The sequence below is a fragment of the Cydia amplana genome, chromosome 1 (assembly GCF_948474715.1).
Source record: "Cydia amplana chromosome 1, ilCydAmpl1.1, whole genome shotgun sequence".
In the NCBI taxonomy this organism is placed as follows: domain Eukaryota; kingdom Metazoa; phylum Arthropoda; class Insecta; order Lepidoptera; family Tortricidae; genus Cydia; species Cydia amplana.
The window spans coordinates 10,758,418-10,781,300 of record NC_086069.1 but is presented as its reverse complement, the minus strand read 5'-3'; the positions used below and the strand labels follow the sequence as shown (position 1 = coordinate 10,781,300).

The following is a 22,883-nucleotide window of genomic DNA, read 5'->3' as shown; positions in this document are numbered from 1 at the left end:
TTGGAATCTTAATAAATTAAGTTGAATAATTTTAACATACATACTTATACCTACATGTAAAAGTACAAGTGATGAATTGAATGTCTAAGGCATTCTGAGTTAGTCAACCTATGTAGGTAGTATAAAATTTACGGTAGGTATTTACTCGTATAACTAAGTTCTGTCAAATTTTATGTTCGTAAGAATATTCTTTAATTCTAAGGAAATCCCGATTTTAATAGTCGTTTATTTTAAGAGCACCCTTTCGTTATACAATATCCTGGTCAACCAGCTGTCGCAAGGCTCTGGTTTCGTCATCGGTATTGGATACCAGATACCAAATACCGCCAGAGACGACATGTGGTTCCATTTTAGGCATTTACCACACCTAGGCTGAGGAAATGTTGAACCCAATGTTTGTCTGCATCTTTCGGTGTAGATATACATAGGTACTTATGTCGCGATTCCATAGACAATGTAATTGTAGCAAAAAATAAATATGTGTAGGTATCTACAAGGAAGGTTACTTCAAAATACATAACGCAATTCGTACAGTGCGGTATATTCTTAACGCAATCAGCAACGCTGCTGTAGTCTCAATGAAAATGAAACCTTTAATGTATGGTATAACATTCACGAGTAGGTAAGTAGTAGATGTTATTTAGAAAGGAAAATAACTATCATGGAAAAGAAAAGATATTACTGATATTAGTTATATTTATACGCAAGTTATCTTTAGATGTAAATTTTGTAACTTTTTTATGCATATATAAATCGTTAAAAAGCTTTACGCACATATATATTTGTATGCAAACAAGGTTACATTACAATGTTTTGTTGTGTACATTACAATTACAATTGGCCAAATGTTTGTAGGCAGCCTAGGCCCCAATGTTTGTACATTTGTGCATTCCTGCAAACATCATAATTATATGGAAGTTTCGCAAGCTATTCGGATTCGGAATGTAGGATAGTTCTTTATTTGGCGTGGTTTGAAGCCGGGTGCTAGTTGCTATGGCATCCTGCGCTCAGACCGTGAGTCTAACCGTTTTCGATCTTTTTATTTTTTAATTTATTACACTAATGGAAAACGAGCTCGAGGTCGATTTCTTATCTAATAGAATAAACGAACAAGTATCAGGACTCATCATACTCTCAATTGCTACCCACTGTATAAAGTTATGATGGGTGAAGTTGATGGAGTTGGGGCTAAATCTTATTATTGGTACTCCAATATAAAATTGATTTAGTAATGAACGGTATAAATAACAATAAAAATATAATAGGTGTATCAGGTATGCAATATATAAATTACCATACGAAATTCACGTTCATTCCTTGATAGTCCTAGTCATGAACTCGTGAATCAAAGAACAAAGATTTTCCAATTTTCGACGATAAATCCCAATAAAATAACTGCTTATCTTGTGAATTAAGTGAAAATATTCGTATAACGAGCCAGGCCTTTGGCGCGGGTGGTGCTCCTGTCGAAGATGCTCGAAACGGTTCGAAGTTTGTCGACCGGAATCCAACGTGAATTACGTGAGGGACCCGCTAAGATGGTCAAACATATTTTAATATGTATATCCATTTATAATAGGTTTTTATTTACTTGTTTGTTCCGGTTGAAAGTTCCCCTGAGCTGACTGAGACTCCATTGCTATAGGTATTTTATAAGGGTTTACTAATGAATGGGCCAAAAACGTTTCCCAAAGTATCACATCCCAAACTATGTTTCCCAAATTATCATTTCCCAAAAAAATGTTTGGCAAAACAACTTATCGCAATTTTTCAGTTAGCAATAGTCTTTTTTGGCAAGTTATTGTTTAGCAAATAATTACTTGGTCAAGTTTCATTTTATCAAGTATTATTTAGTCAAATGTATAACTTACATATCCCAAAATATTACATGGCATACAATTTACATACCAATAATAGAGGGCAGTATTTTTATTTTTGCTTTCATTTGAAATACTTTATCCCGACCTTGGTTTTTTTTATCATTTTGGTTATGTTTTATGCAAACGGATGTAATTTGTTGAACCATGAATTCTATGCATTTCGCTCTTAGTGCGTATATATTAGTGCGAGCGAGATGTAGGTACTATAGAAAGTAAATTACATAGTTACGTATATGTCAGTGTTGACACTGTCAGTGACTCATGGTTCGGGGTACTGAATGGTAACCGTAAAGTTCCAATTTTAAAAGGCACGTATTTAACCGGTCAACTAATTAATCGAATTTGGGTAGTTTAAATAAATAGAAATGGCTACTAAAATTAATAGTTTGGCAACAAAAACGAAGCCTTAAAATATATCAATATGAGTTGTATTTCAATGCCGTTACAGCTTTTGATTATTTTTATTATTATTATTTATTATTTATTGAACACAATGTAAGCTTACAGTTTTAGGCAGGTACCAAGTATTTATTTGGCAACTGAATTAATATATTGGAGACCATTTATGAAGCACATTTAAAAAAGAAAACGGCCATCTATTAATTAAAAAATTAAGTTCTTTTAAAATATTTTGTTTGGTCATTACACGGTCAACCTAACACGCTCCTCCTCTGTTGACTCTAGCAGAACACAGTGGTAACTATTGAAATAAGTAATTAAAAATTTAAAGATCTAATGGTATGACATTTTGATGATTAAAATTTAAAAAACATAGTAATTTTTTTGGTACTGCATTGTACCTACCTACTATAACTTAATTTATGAAGATTACCCTCAATCTGCATTACACAGAACTGTGATTTTTTGTATTATTTCCAGTTAGAATCACGAGCTCTTTCAACCCTAATACGAGAAAAAAAGTGTCCCCAAAATTTCATACAAATGCAGCAAAAACGAACGAACGAATTTAGGTTCAAATTTAAATAGTGATGCCTATTTGCCAAATTTGCGAAGTAACAATTTGAGCAAACATCTTTTTGGAATATAATATTAGCCAATAAAAAATGTTTGCTAAATAAGTTTTTGTCCTAATAACATTTGACAAAGTAAAATCATGCCAAATGATAATTTGACCAAATAAGTTATTGCGAAATGTAACTTTGCTAAAGGTTCCTTTGGGAAATGAAACTACTGCGATAAGTTTGTTGGGAAGTGAAATTTGGCGAAATGTATTTGGGCCAAACGGAAGTACACCATTTTATAAGACACAGTGCAGATAACTATTCAACACTAACACAGACGTGGGAAATTTACTAATAACATAAAATGTTAGTTTGCGATAATTTTATGCGTGAACGTAAGCCAGATGCCATAGTTTACGAGTTGATATAAAATTCCGCAATGAAGTAGACTGCAAAAGACATCAGCAAATATTATCTTAGAACAAAGAAAAGTAAATAATACAAGACAATATACGTACAAAGTCTCCTTCATCCTCATTGGTAGCAGATCATTCCATACCCAAATCTAGGTCTGATTTGGTACATTCAGATAAACTACTATGATACAAATATATGTGTAGGGGTGCTACGCTAATAGTTTTACTAAGTATACATACCTACTCTTTACTAAAGATTTTTTCCTAATAACGTAGCTCAAAATGATGTTCTTTATAGCACAGGATTCCACATCAAATGAAAGTGTTTAGAAATACGAGTAAAGCTATAAAATTCTAATAGTAAAGCAGGTATATAGTTGGATGTAGGTAATGTTACCAGTTTTCACTTAATAACAACTAATATTTTTAATGCTGATTTAATGTTTCAACTCGCTACCCTTTTCCGTAATAAAATGTATTTTATTTAGCTGTTTCATACTAAAATATGCTTATTTCCCTCTGATGTACATAATAATTATGCATATTCGTCTAATGCTGCACTGGATGTTTGGATAGACTGGATGGAAATTGACTCTATTTCCCGTATTATTATAGATATAGCACTAGCACGCAATCGTTCAGTGTTCATTGCCGTTTTTGCTCAGGAAAATTAAATTATGTTGAAGCGCAAATTAAGTATTGCATGACGGGGTACTAAAACTGCACACAGAATGGTAAATACTTAAATCTCAAACATGGAATTGTTGTAAACTTCTTACATTATTTTACGTATGAATAGGTATGTATGAATAAGTTTTTAGTTAGTTTCCTTTGTTTGCTAACTTTAATTCAGAATGGGTATATTATTATTTCCAATGTGATATAATTTGTACTTACAAAATTTGTTAAACAGCCTACGAGACATTAAAACATACATATCGCTGAACTTTTTAACCGACGAAAAAAACGGAGGAGGTTCTCAAGTCGACGCGTATATATATATATATATATATATATATATATATATATATATATATTATGTATGACCACGCATAACTTTTTACAGAGTAGTTCGATTTTGATAATTATTTTTTTATTGGAAAGGGTATACCCCGAAGTCGGTCCCATATAAATTTGGAAAAAAAATTCAACCTTAAGAGTAGGAAAATAGGGGATGATTGATTTTTCACTCACCGATTGAAACTAAAAATGAAAAAAAAAACGACTTCAAAAAGGATGAAATAAAATATTATCCTTTTTGAAGTCTATGCGTTACCAACTGATATGTTTGAAGTCGGTGCCAAGCCAAGTAGTAACAATACCAGTCAAAAATAATCAGCTTTATGGCTATAAATCCCATTTTTGACTCGTATTTTTAAGAAGGATAATATTTTATTTCATCCTTTTCGAAGTCGGTTTTTTTTTTGGTTGCTTACCTACTCATAATTGTCACGTAACTTTATTCAATATTAGTGCAAATAAACATTCCTAGAAATTTCCATTGAAAGTGACTACCTTCTAAAGTTACGCAAATCTTTACTTAGCAAATTAAACATATGGAAGCGCTGGAAACTCCGTGGCAAACACTTTCTTTACCTACGTTTAGAGAAGGACCTTTTATCATGTACAGTCAGCTGCCGAGATAATTTCCCCCTTCTCCATAGAAAATTTTTGCAGGATATAGTCAACTATCTCTGCATGTGACTGAACTACCTATAAGACAACGCCCCAACGTTTCACATATTCATTTAAATTATTCACATGAACACTGTCACTATTATGAACTATAAAAAGCGATTAAAGTTTCCAAGGGTTTCATAAAGAGAGTGTCAAAGTCTAGAAGTTTATCGTAGATTAAACATTTTCTTTTTAATCCCCATTACGGCCAGCATAAGGTAGGTATGTAACTATGTACTAAGTAAATCCTACATTAACATTTACAGGTAAAAACGGTCCTTTTCCCAAACGTGGTAAATATTTTAGTCGATATGCCACGAACGGTTATTATTTGAAAAGTCGTACCTCGTGCCTATTTTTACACGACTGCCCAAACAAAAAGAGTGTATTGTTTTTTGCCTCCAGAGGTGTGACAACATTATTGCTGTATGTTATAGTCATGTCTAAACAGGGCTGTTGGTATGAATTCATTGTAGCATACAACAAAGATTATTAGGTCTAAACAATCACACACATGTGGTGTCACTGTACAGTTAGTGAAATAAATATACTTGTTCCTATAGATAGCTTCATCCGCGCTTTTATACAACTAAGATAGGCGACTCGAATCTCAACTCGTCAAGCAACTAAGCAGTTATTGTGATCGCGAGCAACGGTTTCAAGGAACCCATTCTAAGCAGACTAAAACTTTTATAGTTATACCTCGTTCATTAAATCTGGTATCTTCGCGGAACCCTATTTCAAGGGGCCATAGCCCAGTTTAGAATGGCCACGTACGAGGTGCGTTTAAAAGAGTAGATTATAGAAAAAACCCGTCAACTGCCGCCATCTTGGAGCGTGCACGTACCGTTACACGCTTTTTGCGTGTGCTGTCCCGCTTGTGAATTGAGAATACACATTACATTAGAGTTAGAAAATGGACAAGGTCAAAGGTGCCTACAGGATCGAAAACATGCTTCATTTGTTAATAATGGTTTGGTCAGCAAATCATATAATTTAAGAGACGGCAGATTTAAAAGTACACGCGGAAGGTTACCCACTGTGGTTGCGTTGTTTAATAACCTTCTGTTCTGTATCAGAGCAGCCTGATAGTACCTACCATCACGTATCCAGAGACCGGGAAGTCAGTAAAATTTGACTTGCAAAATTTAACTATGGACAAACAGACTCCGGGAGAGGTGGAACTAAAAAAAAGCTTGGTAATACGAATAGATAGGTCCGCCCTCATAAGTGTAACTTTTTAAAAAGCTGTCAGTTCATTAGCATCAAAAGTATCACGAAAAAGACTTGCAGTAATTTTTATGGTATCGTTTCCAGTAATCTTATACACGTGGCCAGTAATCATTAGGCTTTTCTGTGCTGTCAATTACATAAATTCACGAATAAGGGCATCGTTTTCTCCTCAACCCTTTGTGTAGCAATGACCCAGAAAACTTTGTTGCAATTCTAAACTCTAAATGCTTAGTGATACGGTTGCGAGTGTAAGCCATTTCATAGTTATCTCTAGTGTCGTAAGCGTATAAAGTGTCCCAATTGTAGGGTGGATGTGGTTTGGGTTTTTATTGGGACAATGTCCGTTTTGTGTGGTTTTACACTTAGTGTGAGGTCTTTTTTTTTGTTCAAAACATTCATGACATTACACGCTTCGTAAATAACGAAAAAATAATGATCTAAATTACAAATAAGTATGTATGTAATAATGGAACCCCAACTAATGTATTTTATATTTTTCTTGCCCCCAACTTCAGTTAGTCGCAATTTAGTTAGTTGCTATTAGTATAAAATGGAGATGAATTACCTAGTTAAATTATGTAGGTACCTATACATCTTTGGCTACAATGATATCAAGTAAAACATAAAAAAAAATCATACGTTATACGTTTCATTTCATATGCAGTTTTATTGTACTGTTCATTAACAGAAATAGTTCAGTCTGCATGCGCTTTTTTTATTGAATAATAAATGGATTACCTGCACCTACTGCAGACCTACGTTATCACGGAACGCATAAAACAAAGAACACTAAACTCTTAGTTATGTATTACATTATGTCTCCGTTTTAGGTACGATGTTTTTATACACTTGAATTATTAATGCATATCACCGTATTATTTAACATTGCCTGCCACTATCTCCACTCTCGGCTACCATTTTTAGGGGATAACGTTTATGGCCTTATAACTTTTTGTATAAGTTAAATATCGAACATACATATAAGATCTTTATAGGCATGCAGGTATGTATATGGCAAGAAAATGTCCCATTATCATGTACTGGTTCGACAATAATGAATGATGAATGAATTTGATGAATAATCAATAATAATGACCTTTCTAGCATAGCATCCTGGTCGAATGATTTCGGGATCGCTGCCAACCCATCTAAGTGTCAGGCTATCGTTCTTGGGAGCCCACGTTCAGTCTCACTCTCTGACTTCACACATGTAAGACCGATTCTCTTTGAGGGTACCGTAACACCACTATCATCCCAAGTAAGAAATCTGGGGTTAATCATTGATCGGGGCCTAACTTGGGAGCCACAGGTTTCTGACGTGTGTCGCAGAGTTACAAATACCCTGAGAGCATTGTACAGGTTCAAACATTTCCTGCCGGCCAGTACCAAATCTTTACTCATTTAGGCTCTTGTGCTTCCAGTCATAGATTATAGTGATGTGTGCCTTACCAACCTTTCACAAGGACTCTTAGACAGACTGGATAGACTCTTAAACAGCTGTATTAGATTTATCTTCGGCCTCCGCAAGTACGACCATGTCTCTGCCTTTCGACGGAAACTTAATTGGCTTCGTGTACGGGAACGCAGGTGTCTCAGGGTTCTGTGTATGCTCTACAGCATATTAAACGATCCAGCGATACCGGAGTACCTGCGGTCTAAATTCCAGTTTGTTACCGCACAGCCAGGCCGTGAGCTACGTTCCTCCCGAAAACTCACTTTGTCAGTTCCATTGTATCGCTCCGGATCCATGACCAACTCCTTCACCGCACATGCGATTCGTCTTTGGAATTCCCTCCCTCTCGAGATAAGGCAAAGTCAGACCAAAACTCTGTTTAAAATCAAGTTGCGCAGACATCTTTTAGAAAAGTCTCTTAGCTAAGTCTCATAAAAATCTTAAAGAAGGTATATATTTATTTATATAATATATATATGTATATTAGTATATTATGTATGTATAAGTAATTATATTATAGCAATAATAATATGTATATGTGAAATAGTATGTTGTACAACATAAAAAATTATGTTTAATATTAAACTGTTCGTACTTTAAATTTTTCTTGCACCTATTACTGCTTGCTCTCTGTTTGGCCCGAGGGTTAACTGGTAGAGAATGCCTTCAGGCATTAAGTTCGCCTTTTGTACATTTTTTACTGTGCAATAAAGTTTAAATAAATAAATAAATAAATAATGACGGTGTTTGGCTAGGGTTTAATTTTAACATAAGTTTTAAGTGCATATTCAGGATTTTTAAGTGAACCTATCATTTTTAGGGTTCCGTAGCCAAATGGCAAAAAACGGAACCCTTATAGATTTGTCATGTCTGTCTGTCTATCTGTCCGTCTGTCCGTCTGTCCGTCTGTCTGTCCGTCCGTATGTCACAGCCACTTTTCTCCGAAACTATAAGAACTATACTGTTGAAACTTGGTAAGTAGATGTATTCTGTGAACCGCATTAAGATTTTCACACAAAAAATAGAAAAAAAAAACAATAAATTTTTAGGGTTCCCCATACTTCGAACTGAAACTCAAAAATTATTTTTTCATCAAACCCATACGTGTGGGGTATCTATGGATAGGTCTTCAAAAATGATATTGAGGTTTTTCTAATATTATTTTTTTCTAAACTGAATAGTTTGCGCGAGAGACACTTCCAAAGTGGTAAAATGTGTGACCCCCCCCCCCCCCTGTAACTTCTAAAATAAGAGAATGATAAAACTAAAAAAATATATAATGTACATTACCATGTAAACTTCCACCGAAAATTGGTTTGAACGAGATCTAGTAAGTAGTTTTTTTTATACGTCATAAATCGCCTAAATACGGAACCCTTCATGGGCGAGTCCGACTCGCACTTGGCCGCTTTTTTATATATAAGTACATACTAGAATAAGACAGGTTACTTTTTATTAGGGTTCCGTAGCCAAATGGCAAAAAACGGAACCCTTATGGATTCGTCATGTCTGTCTGTCTGTCTGTCCGTCTGTCCGTCTGTCTGTCCGTCCGTATGTCACAGTCACTTTTTTCCGAAACTATAAGAACTATACTGTTGAAACTTGGTAAGTAGATGTATTCTGTGAACCGCATTAAGATTCTCATACAAAAATAGAAAAAAAAACAATAAATTTTGGGGGTACCTTATACTTACAACTGAAACTCAAAAAAAATTTTTTCATGAAACCCATACGTGTGGGGTATCTATGGATAGGTCTTCAAAAATGATATTGAGGTTTCTAATATCATTTTTTTCTAAACTGAATAGTTTGCGCGAGAGACGCTTCCAAAGTGGTAAAAGGTGTCCCCCCCCCCCTGTAACTTCTAAAATAAGAGAATGATAAAACTAAAAAAAATATATGATGTACATGCAAACTTCCACCAAAAATTGGTTTGAACGAAATCTAATAAGTAGTTTTTTTTTTAATACGTCAAAATCCCCTAAATACGGAACCCTTCATGGGCGAGTCCGACTCGCACTTGGCCGCTTTTTTGGGAAATCCTCTCCAAAAATTAGTAAGAGAATAAATAGTAAGAGGAAGGATGAGGTTGACATTCGGGGTTTTTTTTTTTTCATTTTGCTCACTCCTAAGATCCTAACATTCCGAACGATATTTCATATTTTTATGGAACACGTGTTTGTTAGTAAAATACTTTTAACAGTATAATACCGCCGTAAAACTTGAATTAATCTAAAAATATTTTTAGATTTATTTTTACTAGATTATTAAAAAACATCCAGAACTCTGTAACCGCAGGTTGTATGCACGCGGAAACAAATGTATTATTATTTATTTTAGATTTATATAGGTATTTACGAAATGTTTTAGGAGACACCTAAAAATACAATAAATTGCAAACAATTATACACGCGATCGATTAAGAACAATTGTTATCTCGCGCTCAGTCTCCAGCGCGCCGCGCCGCCGAACGGTCGCGTCTCACAATACCGGCTATGTCGTCGTGACATACCCGAACTATTGTGAACGGTGCAGTGACAAAGTGAAATATTCCGGTAATAATACCTTTCTTTCTTAGAAACATTATATAAGCGCGAAGAATCTGTTACAGGGTTCGTCGAGTATCTTTGAAGCATAGTTACAAATCTCAGATTGACAGTGGTTAAGCGCTTGACTTGACGAGAACGCTCTAAGTTCCACGTAATCTTAGTGATTGTATGTTTTGATATCTTTTCTCTAATCTCGTGTTTTACTGGATTTACGAGTTGTACTTAATGGCAGTGTTACTTGCAATGCAAGCTGGTTTTGTGTGTATTTTCCACTGAATAAGTTTCAAGGTCTCATTCCCTTTTAAAAACAAGAATACCTTGTTTTTATTTTACGCCCGCGATTTTTACCTGAACATTCACAAATCGGACGCATTAAGTTTATTGTATGGTAGTAAAAAAGCATTAGCGAGCAGGTATCTACCTAACCTACCTTTTTCCTAGGTATTGTATGTTTTGAGCTGTATTGGGATTTGTAAAACATTTTTAAATAAATTGTTTTTATATTCTAAGTTATAATAAATAATACATTTGCTTAGATCATTCCTGATTGGCCGTTTTTGAACACAAATACAATATGCGTTCACTAAATGCGAAGTGCACATAAAGTACCGGTAGGGTGTCCAAATTTTCAGGATTCAATATAACGTTTTTTATTAAAAACTACAAGCTGCAGCAGACGTTTTTTCTTGCAATTAAGTCCGTTTTACAATACTTTATACAGAAAAAATGTATTTTGGTAAAATACCAAACACAGTTTTAATTGCAAATAAAGTTTATTTGTTTATCTGTAGGTATACCCACCTTTTTTTCTATCACATGTTTTTAAATATATATCTATTAATAAAAGTATTTTTGTTCCAGGTACAGAACCAGTAGTGATTGATATGTGCTAGTGCTGTGACGTGTTGAAGTTTTAGTTTATGATGTGAACAGTTGTCAGTGAGTGACTATGCCGTCTGACAGTGGCTCCACTTGGTCGCCGCCGGCCTCCAACAGCGAGAGGAGATTGAGTAACTCTTCAGATGGCAGCGCCGGCAGTGGATATTCTAAGGCTGTAAGTATTTACTAGGTACTTTTTTTTAAACTAATTGTATAATTAATAAGGTGTACCATGATAAATTTGTGAACTTAAAGCATGTATTGTTTCATCTTTCTCCGTAAAGTAGGTAACGATCCCTTATAGAGCTATCATGGGATCAACGCTTGAACACGTACAGGCATTGTTTGTTTTGTTATAAAACTTCATTATAACCCAAATATACCTGACTACAGTCGCCACTTTTAACAGTACATAACCGCATTTCAAAATATTAGTATAAATAAAGGAATTAAAAAGGTAATACGATAACAGGTGATGATGTTTTATCCCGAAATACAGATCTAGTTCCCTCACTTCTGAATTTTAATAACATGGAACACACGGGTGCAGGCAGGTAGATGTTTCTGCTACCTGCCAGTCCTGCTGCTTTATATAAGATGATTGGAGATTTTGGCTAGGTTTTCCTGTTGCTTTTATTTTCTACTAGCTTCTGCCTTTGCCTGCCTGACTTTACTTACGTGAAATGACGATATCCGTGATAAAGACTCTAGCATATTACCTGCACCTGCACCGCGGTTTAGGAGTGAAGATTTGCCAGACAGACAGAGTTAGTTTCGCATTTATAATACATATCGGTAAGGATTATGAAATATCCTGATTAAAAAATGATTACCACATATGTACCTACCACCTACTTTGTATGAATAATTACCACTTAAAAAATACCACATAGGTACCTACCACCTACTTTGTATGTCACGGTCACCTAAAATAAGTAGGTAAGAGATACATTTTGCAGGATATACATAATAGTTTTGTATTGTGTGAGCGTCTAATTCAGTGATAGTCGTAACTAATAGAGGATGCTGTTGATTAATCTCTATTAGAACTTGTAACGTACGAGCTAAAGGAACTTGGTTCTTAAAGAGATAGAAATAGGTAAATTATTTGAGGGGCTTGCGGCATAGAATATTCTAGATTTTAGATTCTCACGGCAATGAGTCATTGAAAGCAGTATGCGTTATGAATATTGATAGGTGGATACTGTGTCATTTACTGTCTACCGCATTATACATATACATTGCCTTAATTAGTTAGCTACAATAAATTATTGACTAGTTTTTCGTTTATAAAAAGAGGGTAAAAGATATCAAAATAAAAATCTTGATTGCAAAAAAAATGCCAGTCCTATTTTAAACGCAAATTCAGGTCACCTTACATTTTACAAATGAATATCTATAATCCGTTATCCCATTATTTGCGTCACGATTCCAAGCATCGCATCGACACGACATCGACACCACAGTCCAAAAAGGTTTACAATACACTGTATTGAATACAGTAACATTTTTCACTTTACCTAATTCGCCGTAAAAGTTCATACTTGCGTGTAACTTCATAGATAGGTTCAACTTCTTATTCATAGGATTCAAATAATATGTATTATGTTTTTCTTTGTCTAGTGATAAATCCATGGGCCACCATATATTCAGTACTTTAGTAGTTTATCAGGTACTTGTAATTTTATCTTTTTTTATTCAACTAGACTCTACTATGTTAGACACTTTACTTACCTATTCTATGTAACCTACAACAAGCTGATCTATCGTGATTGCACTGCACCAATCATTGATCATAAAATTCTACCTTTTAATACCTAGCCTTGTGCATTCCATAGTAGGTATGAGTATTATAGCGAGTTGTTAAATACCCATAAAAACGTTATTACAAGAAGCAATTAGTCAACTATTGTACCAATCAGAATGTCTACAGTACCACCTACCTAGTTTTATCTCATTATCTTTCAAAAGATCTGGTGCTCTTATCAACCGATTGATTAAACCAATTGAAATGCTTTAAAATGGGCCAAACTGCCTAATCAGTGGCTCACGTTTTTTTTAGATGCTTTATTATTTTATGTCATAATTAGTACCCAGTAATTAATCTTAAGACTAAATAAATAGCAACAGAAACTCAATAAGTGACAGTCAAAGTGAATATAATGACAGTCAAAGAATTTAATTTCCGACCCATTTTGTATTGTACATTGTCACGATGTTGTGATTTGTGACAAAGTCGCTAGAGACCTCATACTATTGTCACTATGACAAAGTACGACAAAGTACTAAATGGGTAGGAAATTAATTTCTTTGAGTGTACTTGACTACATGTCAAATTGAAATGGCCCGAGATAGAATATTCCACCACTTAAGTATATGACGTATACGTAGACCAGAAAAGTCACTGATGTCAGCTGACAGATCAAACAGTTTTGATCAGAATCGGGCTCCTGTATGATTTAAGTGATTAAAAAGAGATGGGTAGCTAAAAAGTACAGAATCCTAAAAAGGTAACAAACCAAAAATTAAATGATTTCATCATGTATTGATATATATGTCGGCGGCCGATCGTAAGATCAGGTAGATCGTAATGTTCCTGTGTAATGTTTTGACGATAGTGACATTAAACCAATATATAGGTAGGATAGGTTCGTTAGGTTGCTTGAGATGCCCGAAGGGCAAACTGCCCAGAAATAGGCTCCGTCGACTCAGGGAACGGGTCAAAGATTTTCACGTTTCACGATATGCCTAGGAATTTCACGATATGCCTGATCTTACGATCGGCCGCCGGCATATAGATTAATTTCAGGTAAGTTTTAAGATAAATATACATTAAACAACACTAGATTATTAACATATTGAACGCTGACCTTTTCCCATTTGCGAAGTGTTCAATAAATCATTCATTTCCGTATCTAAATCAAAAGGTGACGTAGGTTTGCGTTGGTATGCAGATGTAAGGATTAATATTTATTTAAAATATTGAATGCCAGACATTAGGCTAGGCAATACTATGTACCTACTTATTTTCCATTATGGTTTAGCATGAAGTGTAGGTTTTTTTTTGTTTTTACGGTCGCTGGTCCATTAAACCTATCCTTTAGTATCGCCAAAATATCAGTTACGTGCTAAAGAAGTCTTAACCTAGATTAGGTATGGTTTGAATTGAACATCTAACATGAAACTTGACCAAACTTAACTAAATAATAAATACGTGTCATTATTTGATTCTAAATTTCGAAACGCAAAAATGTCCAACGCTGTCGTGTTTATGTCGCAGGGAAATGATCAAAACAGAGATTTGAACAAATCTCTAAGGGATATGATCAAATCACGCAGGATGTTAAAATGGCGAATCCATATCATCATTTCCCTAGAAAAATTCAGTCATTTGACCAAATCACTGACTCTGTTTAGTGAAAAGACAAAATCGGCCAATAAACGCGAAACGCTTTTTCATTTCACTAGATTTGTTTAGGAATTTGACAAAATCCCTAACCACGACAGTAAGTTGACGAAACGAACTCAAAAAGTCAACTAGTTTTATCATTTCGCTAAACAAGTTTAGTGAAATGATAAAGTCTCAACTGGAAGATAGTACCTATATGGTGATTTGATTAAATCTCTGAACAGTTTAGTGAAATGACGAAAGCAAGACAGAATACAACAGTTTACTCTACAGTTAAGCGATTTGATCAAATCTCTGACTAGATTAAGTGAACATTTTTGAATATATCGGCTGAAAAAATGAAAGAGACTTCTCTGCACAAAGAGTTGCTAATCAAATCAAGCGTGTTGGTGGACGTCCCTAAGGTAGACAGAGGTCCATTAGATGGAAGTAATGTATCGGGGATTGTTTTAAATAGGTATTAAAAATTATCTGTACCAAATCGGTACATCTGTCGGCATCATAATTTCAAAAAATTTCACTTAATCTAGTCAGAGATTTGATCAAATCGCTTAACTGTAGAGTAAACTATTCTGTACTTGCTTTCGTCATTTCACTAAACCTTTCAGAGATTTAATCAATTTACCATATACCATCTTCCAGTTGAGACTTTATCATTTCACTAAACCTGTTTAGCGAAATGATAAAACAAGTTGACTTTTTAAGTTCGTTTCGTCAACTTACTGTCGTGGTTAGGGATTTTGTCAAATTCCTAAACAAATCTAGTGAAATGAAAAAGCGTTTCGCGTTTATTGGCCGATTTTGTCTTTTCACTAAACAGAGTCAGTGATTTGGTCAAATGACTGAATTTTTCTAGGGAAATGATGATATGGATTCGCCATTTTAACATCCTGCGTGATTTGATCATATCCCTTAGAGATTTGATCAAATCTCTGTTTTGATCATTTCCCTGCGACATTTACACAAAAATCAAATCGGACAGGGACTGGTTTGGTGAATGCAATGTATTGCTGCATTTGCTGCTCGTGTTTTTACCGTGACCGTATTGAATGCGCACGGGCAATAACAATACTATATGACGGCGCACCCAGACCCTAATCCTCAAAACACCATGCTCTTAGGCTCGCCGAACGCGTTCGACTGGAGCTAGCTGTAGTAGTCTGGACTAGTGTAATTTTGAACCTAAACAAACTATACCTGATAATCGCGGTAATCGCTTACCATCAGGTGATCCGTCTGCTCATTTGCCTCCTATATCATAAAAAAAACTGTCTCAAGATGTTACACAGTCCGGTAGGCAACTGATACCTACTGTGACTGAAGCTTGAAGTATAAATCACTGTGTAACTGCGAAAAAATGGTTCTCACCGTCCGTTGGACGGTCAGTTCTGACATTAGTTTTAAGGGTCATATTTTTATTTAAAGGCAATTCGGAATATTTTATCATAATATACATTGTAGCAATCTGGTCCTTTGTCAAAAACATGACGTAACTAAATCGAAATCGGATTTAAATCTGGGCGTTGCTAACGCAAGTCTGTCGTGTGCGGCGGCCCTAAACGACGCACCTGCCGAGCCCCTCTGACATTTGCGTCCGCGCCGGCCTTCGACGGCATGCGATTGGATTTTATCTCCCAGTTCCACCTTTTGTGCTCTTGCACAGAAAGGTTATACGGATTTCGTTTTAAATATTCATTGTTCACTCTATATTAAATTCTGTAATTTTATTTACGGTATACATAACCAATGTCAAGTTTTCTGCACTTTCTTGCATGTTGTAAGCTGACACATTGTTCTAAAAACGTTAAATGAACCGAATATTAGCAATTAGCAACATAAACGTAATTCAGATCGCAAAATACTACTTTCGCTAATGCTCCAAATATTTGTACAGTTCCCACAAAGAGCTTCTAATTTAAAAATAGCAACGCAACAAGTTTCCTCGATTAATAAAAAATGTACCAAAAGTGACAGTTATTCCAGCAACAATGAAGCGTCGCAAGTGCCGAATCGCGATTTCGTGAGCGCCGATCAAAATGCAATGAGCACTTTAAACGCGATTTTCTTTTTGTTTGACGGAAGGAAAGCGTCACGCAATGCCCGTAATGTGACGAAATAGGTACGTGATTTTATTCGTGAGGAGAATTCGGTTTTTCTTGCGTGATGTGACAAGACTGACAAGGATCTGGTACGTGGTCGAAAATTTAAGTAGGTACATAATGTCTGTAAATGAGTCCAATACCAGTCTTAACATTGGTATGTAGCTCAAGGAACCCTTTTCTTCTTAAGTAGGAGGAGAACTGAGTCCTGAAGTGGTCTTAAGAAATCCAACAACAATTAGTCTATATTTATGATCACATATTACACAACAAGAAGCCCCGCCACAGACTCGACGGGTGCTACATGCGCGTTGCCGACCCTTTATAAAACTTCTACACACCTTTTTTGAAGAATCCCATACCATACTGTAGCCCCTCGAGAAACCTTCCAATTATCATTTAATATTTGCCATGCATGCTCATGCTCACTCAAATTACTGACATTGACATACACGGTCAAATCTATCCGTACCATCGGGTTCACTTCTAGCTCTCTAAAATGATATCGATACCAGAAACCAATCAGGAAGTGACATTGTCGCACTTGACCTTAAAACCAGAACCGGTTCACAACAATGGCTTGATTTAAATTATAAGTAGGCTTTCGATTTTAAATTGGCGTGACGCAGATAGGACTGACTGACAGTTTTTATTGATATGTGGCACGAGTGAAAGATATTTGTGTTATTAATACAGCCGATAAATATGTGTCTAAGCAGCTATTAATTCATAAACATATCTCTGTCTGAAAATTACAATACAGGCCACTAAACATAAATTAATACTACTAGTAACTGTACGGTGCACAATAAATTACTTGCTTACTAATACATAGTCACATTTCTGACCGACGGTCAGATCTCCGATGTGTCGAGATTTCATTCAGAATCAACATACAATATCAAAAATAATATGGCCAAGCCCGAGTCATAGCTCGTGGCATTTAGTGTACCGCACGCATCGTTATATTTTACAGAGATTGTTTCCCTGTTTTTAGATACTTACACATATCCGACTACAACCTAGGAGATAATTTATCCCTACATAGTATAAAACAAAATCGCTTCCCGCTGTCTGTCTGTATGTATGCTTAGATCTTTTAAACTACGCAACGGATTTTGATGCGGTTTTTTTTAAATAGATACGAGTAGAGTAATTCAAGAGGAAGGTTTACGTATAATTTGTTAACCCGTGCAAAGCCGGGGCGGATCGCTAGTAGGAGTTATAGGAGTCAAAATGGCAAAACTACAGTGCAGCGTTACATTGAAGCGCTCAGATTCGATAGGTCCTTAGTATTCTACGGTTCACCATTTAGCTCGGTATTCTATACTGCTTCAATTTGAATAAAATTTAGTACTTATTATTTTGATTTGATTTTGTTTCTAGTTCCATACCATATATAGATAGACTTAAATATTATATAGAACTGTTAAAATGTAGAGTTCGTCTAAGCTAACAAAGTCAGAGAAAATGTATTTAAATGACATTTTATGGATGAGTTCTTTTCGCTAAACTATGTTTAATTGATACTGAATTCAGTACGAGTTTTGGTAATTCAGTTTTTATAATGTACTTCAAATTCAATATAAAACGCATTCATTGGTTAATATCTGGGAGACCGAGCTTTGCTCGGAAAACATATAAAAAAACTCAAAATTCTGCGTTTTCCCAGAGATAAAATTTAGCTAGATCGATTTTTCGCCCCCGAAAACCCCCATATAGCAAATTTCATCAAAATCATTAGAGCCGTTTCCGAGATCCCCGAAATATATAAATATACAAGAATTGCTCGTTCAAAGTCTAGACTTTGTTATCTCTATACTATACGCCTTACTAACTCTATGTCCTTTATTGTGAAAAGACAAAACACAACGACAATGAAGAACAAAATTCTTAATTTAAAATTTTACAAATAAACTCCAATAACAATTAGGATTCTTACTGAGCACATTGAGGTAGTCTTTTGGTTGGAAAGCCCGTTCGAAATTTAAACTTATTAGCATTTTAACAAGGTTGTACTTTGTAGATCTTTTTCTCACTCATACTTAAATTAGACTATTCAGAAAAAAAAATATCCCACAAAAATAGACAAGGAGAATTAAACTTTGTGTCAAGCACATAAGTAAATGCCAAAGTTAGAAGTAAGGATATTTCTCGCTAAAACTACTTCTTTATATGAAATGACCAGTGTTAGCTAGTAACCTTAAACCTAAGCAACCAAAGATCAGGCTGCAGTTGAAAAAGTAATATAAAGTTAAGGTGATAATTTTCCCGCCGTCCTCATGGTTGGTTTAGTTGGGTATTGACTGGTCAGCTGCCTATTATCTATAGTTTTCGCGTAAATCGCCAGGACAGAGGTGAATTTTTTTTTGTATGAAAACTTGCAACTTTAAATGCATTTTTAGCGAAACCACTGCACTCTAAAATGAAGTCAAAATCAGTCCACCGGCTCAATTTTCTGCAAGCTTTCTAATGGTACCCGACACGACTCTTACAAATAAAAAATATTTTCAGCTGACCCCTTTCAACCACCAAATTTTCCCCTAAAATAATAAGTAAGCGGTTTCGACTTATTAATAATGTCAGTGATGGTAATTGCTATAACTGTTCCAAATTTCAGCTATCTACGTCAAACGGTTTTTGAGGAAAACACATTTAACTGATTTGCAAGACCGATGTGATCCCATAAGTGTACCGCGAACAAAGTTTGTGCGATACACTAAAAATCTGAGACATCACCGGTCAATAGCCTGCCCAAGTTTGCTCGCTAAGTTGAAACTATTATCTTTATGTTATATACTATGTAGGAAGTGATCTATCAAAAGATCAAAACCGAGGCAAAATTAGGATGCTAGCACAAATACATAATGTCGTTGTGTTGACGTGTGTGTTACTTTGTTTGCTACAGTACAGTATTATTCCACTTCCCAGTCTTGTTTTGTCACGTATCAATAACTGTTATCAGGACACTACGTATGTTATGTAGACTAGATTATCTGAGCGTTTGCAGTGTTATCGATGTGACGTGCCAGCATGCTCGTTGAAGATAATGCATGAATCGAACGTTCTAGCATCTTCTAGCTTCATATTTTATGTAGGACAAGATATATTTTCAGGTTATTTACTCGTACTGGAAAATAAATCTGATGACTAAATAAATTTCAGTCGATTTTGGAAATCTATATCATCTCACATTTATGAAATACCTGCTTAGCTTTGTACGCGTCATAAAGTTGTAAAATACAATTTAATAATAATATTTTTCTACTCCCGTACTTTTATTTGTCATTTAAAGGGTCGTGCACACATCTTTAAAACCCTACTTTATAGTTGTCAAGACAAGTCTTTAGTCTATTCCCCAAAAAAGAATTTGTGCATACACGCAGTATCTTTTTGGCGATTATACGATACTTCGTGTAATAACCACTTTAAAAATATTGAATGAAATACAGTGTTGCCAACCTTATTATTTTAAATTTCATCTCTGACAAATAAGTGAACCATAGACATGTCTTTTTTTATTAGGGTTCCGTAGCAAAATGGCAAAAAACGGAACCCTTATAGATTCGTCATGTCTGTCTGTCTGTCCGTCCGTCTGTCTGTCCGTCCGTATGTCACAGCCACTTTTTTCCAAAACTATAAGAACTATTCTGTTGAAACTTGGTAAGTAGATGTATTCTGTGAACCGCATTAAGATTTTCACACAAAAATAAAAAATAAACAATAAATTTTGGGGGTTCCCCATACTGTGAACTGAAACTCAAAATTTTTTTTTCATCAAACCCATACGTGTGGGGTATCTATGGATAGGTCTTCAAAAATGATATTGAGGTTCCTAATATCATTTTTTTCTAAACTGAATAGTTTGCGCGAGAGACACTTCCAAAGTGGTAAAATGTGTCCCCCCCCCCTGTAACTTCTAAAATAAGAGAATGATAAAACTAAAAAAATAGTAGTTTATGCAACAGTGATATAATAAGGGTTCTTAAAATTCAAGGGTCGAAGTTACAAAACGAGACGTAGTCGAGTTTTGTAAAAAAAGACGCGAGAATTTTAAGAACCAATTATGAGCTGTTGCATACATTACTTTTTCTATGACAGCTGCACCCGACACAAAACAGTTGAGACTAAGAAAATGGGTTACTTTGTATGAATTATTATGCACACAGCAAAACATAGAAAAAAAAAGAAAAAAAAAAGTTATTATTGTAAATGAAAACTTACCTCTTGTGGGGTATCTATGGATAGGTCTTCAAAAATGATATTGAGGTTTCTAATATCATTTTTTTCTAAACTGAATAGTTTGCGCGAGAGACACTCCCAAAGTGGTAAAATGTGTGTCCCCCCCCCCTGTAACTTCTAAAATAAGAGAATGATAAAACTAAAAAAAATATATGATGTACATTACCATGCAAACTTCCATCCAAAATTGGTTTGAACGAGATCTAGTAAGTAGTTTTTTTTTAATACGTCATAAATCCCCTGAATACGGAACCCTTCATGGGCGAGTCCGACTCGCACTTGGCCGCTTTTTAGGGTTCCGTAGCCAAATGGCAAAAAACGGAACCCTTATAGATTCGTCATGTCTGTCTGTCTGTCTGTCTGTCCGTCTGTCCGTCTGTCCGTCTGTCTGTCCGTCCGTATGTCACAGTCACTTTTCTCCGAAACTATAAGAACTATACTGTTGAAACTTGGTAAGTAGATGTATTCTGTGAACCGCATTAAGATTTTCACACAAAAATAGAAAAAAAACAATAAATTTTTGGGGTTCCCCATACTTCGAACTGAAACTCAAAAAATTTTTTTTCATCAAACCCATACGTGTGGGGTATCTATGGATAGGTCTTCAAAAATGATATTGAGGTTCCTAATATCATTTTTTTCTAAACTGAATAGTTTGCGCGAGAGACACTTCCAAAGTGGTAAAATGTGTCCCCCCCCCCTGTAACTTCTAAAATAAGAGAATGATAAAACTAAAAAAATAGTAGTTTATGCAACAGTGATATAATAAGGGTTCTTAAAATTCAAGGGTCGAAGTTACAAAACGAGACGTAGTCGAGTTTTGTAAAAAAAGACGCGAGAATTTTAAGAACCAATTATGAGCTGTTGCATACATTACTTTTTCTATGACAGCTGCACCCGACACAAAACAGTTGAGACTAAGAAAATGGGTTACTTTGTATGAATTATTATGCACACAGCAAAACATAGAAAAAAAAAGAAAAAAAAAAGTTATTATTGTAAATGAAAACTTACCTCTTTCAATCAAGATGATCGGAAGTTGTATCTTTAAAAAAAAATAAAGCAGTTGTATTATACTAATAAGATGACTGCTATGAGCCTATAGACAAATCATTCAAATGACATTGCTTTAGATATCACTGTCAGTCATTTAATTGACACATTTAAGTGCTGGAGTAGAAAAAATACTATTATAACTAAATATTAAATCTAAAATTCCTATTTTTTAGTTTGCCATTCGTTAACCATATTTACCCAGTTTAAGTAAATATACAAGCGAAGTGAATGACCCACGGTTTACGGTTTTGGGCATGCCCAGACTGGTTTAGGTATGTGTGTGAATCATAATGCCTGATTAAAAGGAGACTGTGTCCTTTTATGCATAAGAGTTTGTTGTTCTACTTTCGCGAGCTAACCGTTCCGCTGACCTGCGGAAATTTTCACTCTGTGGCAAATTTGCAAGTAAATATTTTGGTACAGGTATTGTACGTGTATGCTGTGAGTGCAAATAAGTATGTTTACTACCGATCATGTTTTATGGGAAGCAACAATGATTAAGTGTTAATTTGTGACGGGAATTTCTTTATATAACAACTTTATAGACAAGTTAGAGTTCTATTGAATTACTAACTAAATGGATCTAAAGTTACCCATGTCTTCTGATGTAGTTATATTATGAAATGTGAAAAGGAGACAATTTACTTAAAAAGTAATTCTATTGAGTCCAATTACGTATTTAAACCAGAAATAAGTTAAATAATTAACAATTGTAAGGGTACCTTGTTAACTGAAATATCGCTTAAAACAGCGAGATTTCAAAGCGTCCAATCGTTTTTGAGGCCGATCGTACAAGAGGTACACACCCTCTCCTCGAGTAGGCTATTTACAGGAATAGGAAGGAAGCCTAAATTCGGCCCACTTTGCTGACCCGAAGCCTTACAACTTGCGACTCGCTCGTAATACTGCGCACACGCCCAACTAGGACGCGGTTAGGGTTGTCACTTCTTTTGTGTACCTACTGTTTTTTCTCTAACCGCGACAGCTTCCCCTGATTCTATCGTTCGGAGCTAAGAAGCGGAAGCAAG

At 35.1% G+C, this 22,883-nt stretch overlaps 1 protein-coding gene across 4 annotated transcripts in view; it reads left to right on the top strand.

The window, feature by feature from the left end:
* Nucleotides 1-22,883, top strand: part of LOC134648158 (LIM domain only protein 7) — a 193,572-nt gene that overhangs the window by 89,766 nt on the left and 80,923 nt on the right. For 3 of the 4 annotated variants that reach the window (XM_063502655.1, XM_063502640.1, XM_063502664.1), the window contains exon 3: nucleotides 11,032-11,224. In XM_063502655.1, the coding sequence (XP_063358725.1) occupies nucleotides 11,120-11,224 (105 nt within the window). In that variant the 5' untranslated portion in view covers nucleotides 11,032-11,119. Of the gene's footprint in view, nucleotides 1-10,053; nucleotides 10,177-11,031; nucleotides 11,225-22,883 lie in introns of those variants that run through there. The other variant, XM_063502647.1, reaches the window with a different exon arrangement.